The 7,750-nt window shown below is 39.8% G+C and overlaps 1 protein-coding gene across 1 annotated transcript in view; it reads right to left on the bottom strand.

Moving 5' to 3' along the window:
• Window positions 1-7,421: 7,421 nt before the first annotated feature.
• ITPKB (inositol-trisphosphate 3-kinase B) overlaps window positions 7,422-7,750 on the bottom strand; it is a 44,360-nt gene continuing 44,031 nt past the window's right edge. The window contains exon 8 of the mRNA XM_053459431.1: window positions 7,422-7,718. Within this exon, the coding sequence (XP_053315406.1) occupies window positions 7,503-7,718 (216 nt within the window). The 3' untranslated portion in view covers window positions 7,422-7,502. The remainder of the gene's footprint in view (window positions 7,719-7,750) is intronic.

The raw sequence follows: 7,750 nt of genomic DNA, 5'->3' as shown, positions 1-7,750 counted from the left end.
AATCTCTGCCGTTCTACTTTAAACAGATACATATATATTTGTGGAAACTATAACGCTTACAGCTGCCACTTTATTGGTAATAATAATTTAATACTAATTTAATTCTATAATTATATTACTATTGAAGATTACTATTTTATTATTATTATTGAATATTACTATTTTATTATTATTATTGAATATTATTGAATATTACTATTTTATTATTATTATTGAATATTATTGAATATAACAGTTTCTGGTAGGATTATTTTTTTTAATTGCAGTGAATAGAGAAATAGAATTTTAATTATAGTAATTAGCCTTTTCTCTAATTCAGGCTCCCTGTCCTGGGTTTGATGTCAGCCATAAGGCTTCTCTTTGAGCAAAATTTGCCGAAAGGTCCACTCAATATGTCAGCGAGTCTCCTGTCCCAGAGGGAATTTCACGCGATATAAGACTCTTCGAACCACACAGAGCTAGAGGCGCTGAGACAGAGAGGGAAGAAATTCAAATTAAACACAGAAAATACAGAAATTTCTGGTTTTGGACCATTGGACCTGTTTACTGAACAGTAAGTAGCCATTAAACGGTAACTTCCATGAAAATCAGACTATTAACCCTAAGGGAAAGATTAACGGCGACATTAAAAAAATAATAAGAAAAAATAATGAATAAAGCTGTAATAAACATAAATCCCAACGCAGATTACAAATAACAGTTACCCCCAAAATATTAAATTGTATATTATATACAATTAATTAATATATTAATATAATAAATATATAATTAATATATTATATTCATAAAATAATTAATATATAATTAGTATATTATATTCATAAAATACAAGAGAATATAGGATTAAACTGAAAGCCGGCGAATATCATTGGGGACAGTGGAGTATTTCAGAAAAAGTTTGTGAATTTATTCAGTGGGATAAAGCAAATTAAATTCTAATTAAAATATGAAGCACTTTATTCATGTATAGGTTTATATATACAGTGATAACAAATGTGATTTAAGGCTGTAAAATTCCATACATTTTTTTGGATGGCTTAGATTTTTGCGGGTAGGGTATTGCCATTGAGGGGTAATAAGAATGCCTCTTCTAATGCAACATGTGTTATAAAAGTGTTGCATTCAGGAGAGTAGGTGGAACAGCAGCTTTAAAGTCAAAAAGAATATCATTGCTGTGTATGTTAAAGCAACCGTCGAACCAAACACTACTGCCTATAAACCCGGTTCTAAAGTCGGAATCAAAATCATAGCCTGTGAGCCATCTTCTAAATTGGCCGCTGGCTTCGCGGAATGTTCTTATATACTAAAACACACTAGCGGACGGTCCCTCAATCCTCTATTGACTTAAACTGGTCCCTTTCAAGTCCATGGAGCTCTATAGAAGTCTACGGATATAGAGCTCTAGAGAATGTGACCCAACTGGTGAGCGAGGCATTTGTTGAACAGACCCCTCGCTTTACAGGTAGACGCTAGGGGTTAATTCTGCCCCAAATCTTAAAAGTAAAGCAATGAACGGAAACATCCCTGTTGTTTTTCAAAATTATTTATTTTATTGTTAGTTGCTTTTTTTTAAAATATCAGGGAGAGGGTTCTAATTTTGCAGGTTACAGGTGAGGACATGAGAGTTCACACTCAGCATGCATACCTTTGCATGCCCTCACCACAAGTTCAAGTCCCGGCAGACCAGCGGATGCGACTGAGGTTGAGTCTGCGCCGTTGAGTTAACCCTTAACACTCCACTGACCACTCGACTTCTTAGTGAATGCTTCTCAAATCTAAAAACTGGTCAAAAGTAGAAATACCTCCTTCAGATGAAAATGAAGCAGCTCGATCTTTTTTATGAGCTGAACGAACAGGCACAGAGATCTCATTTCTAAACGTATCGCAGACCCATGCGCAGCAAAGGGGCTAAAAGAACGTTCTAAGAAGACAGAATTCTAAACATTAGCATTACTTAATCCCACTGCGGTCTCACATCAGACGGTAATCTTACAAAAACTGCCCCAGAACATAACCGCAGCGAGGAAGATCAGTCGCTGGCTCCATGAATAAAATATAGAGCTTATTAATAAACTTAACGGCCGACAGATTTGGGAATAACATTTTATCCGTGTCTTGGAGTTTTGCAGAGAAACTTTGTGTGGCTGTTCTAAAAAAGTAGCGCCCAACGCACAGCTCTACACCGCTTTCTAGAGAATGGGAACAAACCCCTCGCTTTACAGGTAGGGGTTAATTCTGCCCCAAAATCTTAAAAGTAAAGGAATGAGCTGAAACTTTCCGTTGATTACTATGGCGATGTCAAATTTGCACTTTAATGTATTTTTATATATAAGAAAAAAAAAAAAGAAAAAAACGTATTCTTTGGGTTTATTAACCCCAATATTTATTTTTTTGTCTATTATTGTATGTTCTTAATGTCTTTTTGTTTTGTATGTACCGTTAAGATATGTTTGTTTCCTTTATTTATAATACATGAATAAATGATATATATTTTTATATTTATATCCTTTTGAGCACTGTCTTTTCTTAGTAGGTTATCCAGCCTTCTCTGATCTTGATTAAAGCCCCGGAATTCTGTATATCTTCTAAAATGTCCCAACTCATTTACTCGCTTACCTTAATCTGCCCCTCGACGCATGAATAATGCACTCATATGTTTACGGTTTGGTTTTAAACATTGATTTTCGAACTGATAATCAAAAGATTTATGCAAAGCCCCGGGCATCCAGAACAATTTTAAAATGATATTCTGCGGGAGAAACAATAACCAGGTTGGCTGTTCTCTTGTGTTTGTTTCTATTGAAAAGGCTTGAAGGAGACCTCGGGGATCGCAGTTTGTGCGATTCAGGAGCCGTATGTCTATTCCATGCATGTTTAATACCCTCACTGTATTACCCTCTACCGCTTCTGCTGGGAGGCTGTTCCAGTTACCTCCCACTCTCTCAGTAAAGTAAAACTAAAAGGACAGAGGCGTAGATGGAAAGGAGAGAATGCTTTCCATCCAAGCCTCTGTTCTTACTGGTTGGGTTTTTAAATAACTTTTATCCTAAATGTCTGAAGTTCTAGAAACAGAAGCATCAGGTTTAATCATTCAACATTGTATAGACTACTTACTCACTCACTAACACAAATATACAGTGTATCAATCTATCTATCTATCTATCTGTCTGTCTATCTATCTATCTATCTATCTATCTATCTATCTATCTATCTATCTATCTATCTATCTATCTGTCTGTCTGTCTGTCTATCTATCTATCTATCTATCTATCTATCTATCTATCTATCTATCTATCTATCTATCTATCTATCTATCTGTCTGTCTGTCTGTCTGTCTGTCTATCTATCTATCTATATCTATATCTATATATATATATATATATATAGATATTTATATATATTTATATATATATATTATCTGTATTACACTATTACATAGGATTATTATGTAGAATTAAGGATTTGGGAAAAGGGGAGAGATAATGAGAAATGGGAGAGATGATGGAGAGATATGTTTAAAAAACCAAAAAAAAACAAAAACGATAGTTTCCTTCACCCAGTCTCATAAAAAAATGTCCACTGTGATCCACGCCCGTGCCTGCCTCTAATTTTAACTAATATCTTTTATATATGATCATTTATCATATAATTGGTAATTTTGGTGTCCAATAAAATGCTAAATGTTAAAATGAGAGCAAATGCTGCCACCTGGTGGCTGTGGCATCAAACTAAATTTAAGAAACTTTTCTGGAGTGCCTGAAACAGACAGCTACTTAAGGAAACATTCAATCTCCTGCCCATAAAATGTATAGGATGCGGCACCTCTAAGTATCGCTTCTGCTTGCGTGTGAATGGCAAGCTAAACGTTTCCTTATTATTACACCAGAAACCCTAGGGGCAATACAATGTTTAACTTGTACATTATCACCAACACACACATTTTTTGACACTCTATACTGACACACAAATGCTTTAACCCTGTACACTGATACCCACAGTCACACAAACAGAGACAGGCACAGATATGGTTCATGGTGGACATTGGGAGTTATACTGTACCAGGTCAATGTCTGGATCTGTATATAGTGATGAGTGTTATGCTGTACCACTGTCAGTGTCTGGCTCAGTAAAAGGTAATGGGTGTTATGCTGTACACTGTTAATGTCTGGCTCAGTACATAGTGATAGAAGTTATGCTGTACCACTGTCTGTGTCTGGCACAGTAAAAGGTAATGGGTGTTATGCTGTACACTGTTAATGTCTGGCTCAGTACATAGTGATAGAAGTTATGCTGTACCACTGTCTGTTTCTGGCACAGTATGTCATTGATCACTTTGCAGAAATGGAGACTCAGAGGCAAAGGACGTAAATCCATTTCACTTTGCGGAGTGGTTACTTTGGGATTATGTTTTTGGGGTTTTGTTATTATTTGTTCCAAAAAAAAAAAAATTTTAAATGACCGTATTTGCTCGATTATAGGACAAGGTTTTTTATAAGACGTCAGCGGGAACGTCCCTGATGTCAGCGGGAACTCCCATTAGCGTCAGCGAGACCGCCCACTGACATCCGTGGGAGCGCCCACCGGCATCGCGGGACCGCCCGCTAACATCAGTGGGAAGTCCTGGCCACGTCCCGCATGGGAAGACATGATGATGAGGAATCTAAACACGGGGCCCGCAGTAAATGATAAACTGGATTTGTAAACTGCACAAAACACTGCAAATTCCTCAGCAAGCTATAGCCGCCATTGTGCAGCCTGCCCCTGAAGTACTAGACGGGCAAAGCAGAGAAGTCATTTCATTATTGACTAATAATTCCCACTGATGTCAGTGGGCGTTCCTGCTGACATCGCGGGAAACACCCCCATTTAAAGGGAAATGGGCGGGGAGTGGTGGAGTGTCAAGACCCCGCTCCTGCGACCCCAAGGATTCTGGTGTTGACCCAGAGAACCAGTGCTTCTCCCGGAGTTCTCCTGGTCAAACCCGAAGAGTTCCCAAGTATGTTTACAAGAGAGAGGTGTAGGGTAATAGTTAGGACTGGTGGCGTATTTACCTCGGGTGCTGGGCTAGACCTTCACTCAGGGCAGCACCCTCAGCCTTCCTCTCCACGGCCATCATCATCATCACCACTGCAGAGCTCCAGTATATGGCAAAGATCTTTCTTTGTGACCCGGCACATTGAACAGCGGGCATTGGCTGGGCTTCATCATTCAAGAGGGGAGATCTGCCCCTCAGTTTTGCAGAGGTGGGGGGATGCTGGACTTGCCGCTCAGGCCTGGCCTACAACATGCGCCATACCTGACCTCAACCCCATTGAACACCCTCGGCAAGAAGAACTGGAACGGAGATTGCGAGCCGGGCGTCTCGTCTGACATCAGTGTCTGACCTCACAAACGCTCTACTGGATGAACGGGCAGAAATTCCCACAGAAACTCCCCAAAATCTTGTGAAAATCCTTCCCAGAAGAGTGGAAACCGTTATAGCTGCAAAGGGGGGACCAACTTCATATTAATGTCTGTGTATTTAGAATGTGATGTCATCAAAGTCCCTGTTGGTATAACGGTCAGGTGTCCCAATACTTTTGTCCATATAGTTTGTGTGTGTGTGTGTGTATATATATATATATATATCAATTCTCCCATTTTAATAAAAAAAATGTATTTGTAACAACACTCAGTCACCATAAAACCACCATTATTGAACGTCTTTATTTAAGAAACAAAGTAGCGAGACATGGTGTTTGATGACATTATTTTTGCCACCCTATAGGTACATATATTTTTTTCACACTCAAGCACTTACCAGGCGATGTTCACAGCAAAGGTTTATTAAGTAAGACGCGCTTGTATAAGCTGCAGGGTACGAGGGTAAAAGCAACGGGACAGCCATTAACACGTAAAGAACACTTTGAACTCCACGGGGGGGGGCGTACAGACGTGGCTGAACCTCCCCTGGCGTGCAAAAGGTTAAAGCAATATTATTAAAAAAGAAAAATACATAAAAAAGTTTGCCATGCAGTTAGTGTCCTATGTAATAAAAAAACTGAAATAAATATCAAATAAAAAACTATGCATTCCACTTGTAAGAAGGAGGCACTTTCAGGTATTTATGTAAATGGAATGCTTTAGAAAAAAACAGAATTACCAGAATAACATAAAATAAGGGGGGGAAAAATAATGTAAAATAAAATAGATCGGGAGCTAAAATTCACTGCAAAAACACAAACTCATGCAGAAGAGCAACACGGCCCCTGCGCTCTGAAAAGCCCAAAATATTAAAGAAAAATCTTATTTACATCATGCCTGTATCAAATAGGTTATTGGATAATGGCGGTTAATATGGCGGGGATGGAAAGGGGTGTGCCTATTAGCCACACCCACTCTAGAATATACAAACATGATTGACACACCTGGATTCTACAGCCGGTTGTAAGTGAGTCTTCTTGCCACTAGGTGGCAGTCACCTCACACAGGTGAAATGATAGATTGTAATGGGAGATAAACGCCAAATTGCCCCGTTTTAAGACTCGCTATTTCTTTTTCCATTTCCATTTTTTTGTTGTTTTCTTTCACCGACTTCCCCCGCCAAAAGGCCATTCCAAGTAACTACTACCTGTAAAGTACTTTTTTTTTTTTTACTCATCAGATTTCCATTTTGTAACTTTGCATCACGCCGCCTTGTTCTAGCACTCTTTAAAACAAAAGATTCTTAAACTTCTCTGATTAATTTGCCTTATGGGAAATCCAACCCTGAACGTCACTAACGAGACATTAACGACGTACTTAACATTTATTTAAGGATTTTAAATACAGTGAGCTTTCAAAGCCTAAGACAGGGCCGGATCGGGGCCGCACGCTATACATTTACACGCATAGCAAAGGGCAAGATCTGCGTCCCAGGTACTTGGAAGGGTTAACTGGGAATTGGCCCACCGGGGCCAGTTTGCCAGTCTGGACCAGTCTAATGCAAACAATGCTGGCCAAAGTCATAAACATGAATACAAAGTTAGTAGTCTACGACTGTCTACGTTCCTACAGACATATACCGGGACTGCAACTCCCATAATGCTCAGTGACTCTCTATCTCCAGGGCACTACCTCTCATACTAAGCCAGGAAGCTTGCAATCTAAATAAGCCGCCCACACTGTTCTAATATGCTACGCTTTCAACCCGTTCGGACGCTAAATGAGTTAAAAATAAGAAAACGATCCAAATGCATAGAAAAAGTGGAAATAAAGACTAAAAACGCAGACTGGGGAGGTTTGGAGACGCTGGAAAGCGAGACTCAGCGAGCGGTCTGAGCGAGTCCTAAAAAGTCACTTTGTTCTGGCGAATAAAACTATTTACAAATCCTAAAACCGCAGAGATCGTATGGATGAGCCGTCTGCGGGGGCTGCAAGGTATCGCTACAGATCGCCGTCCATCCCGCGGAATGAGGGCCAGGGCTTTGTAGTGCATTCTCTCGAGCGCCGGTCTCCGGAACGCGGGAGATCAAACCGGGCTTCTAAGGAACTTCCTCTTCCTCTGCCATCTCGGAAAGGATGTCTATTAAGTTATCGAGTCCAAAGAGGTATCCGTCTTCTCGGTTCCCTTCCACCCAGGACACCCTGTGGTTGAGGACGTCGCCCTCGGGCAGCGGGGTGGTTTTCCCGAAGTCGATCATCCACACCTTGGCCTGATCCTTCTTATCGTGGATAAAAAGCAGGGAGCTCCCGATCACCTGCAAGAAGGCAGCGAGGATTATTACAGATA

Source organism: Spea bombifrons, chromosome 3 (genome assembly GCF_027358695.1).
Source record: "Spea bombifrons isolate aSpeBom1 chromosome 3, aSpeBom1.2.pri, whole genome shotgun sequence".
NCBI classification, from domain to species: Eukaryota; Metazoa; Chordata; class Amphibia; order Anura; family Pelobatidae; genus Spea; species Spea bombifrons.
Note: the sequence above shows the minus strand (reverse complement) of the source record. Positions and strands in the feature narration are given on the sequence as shown.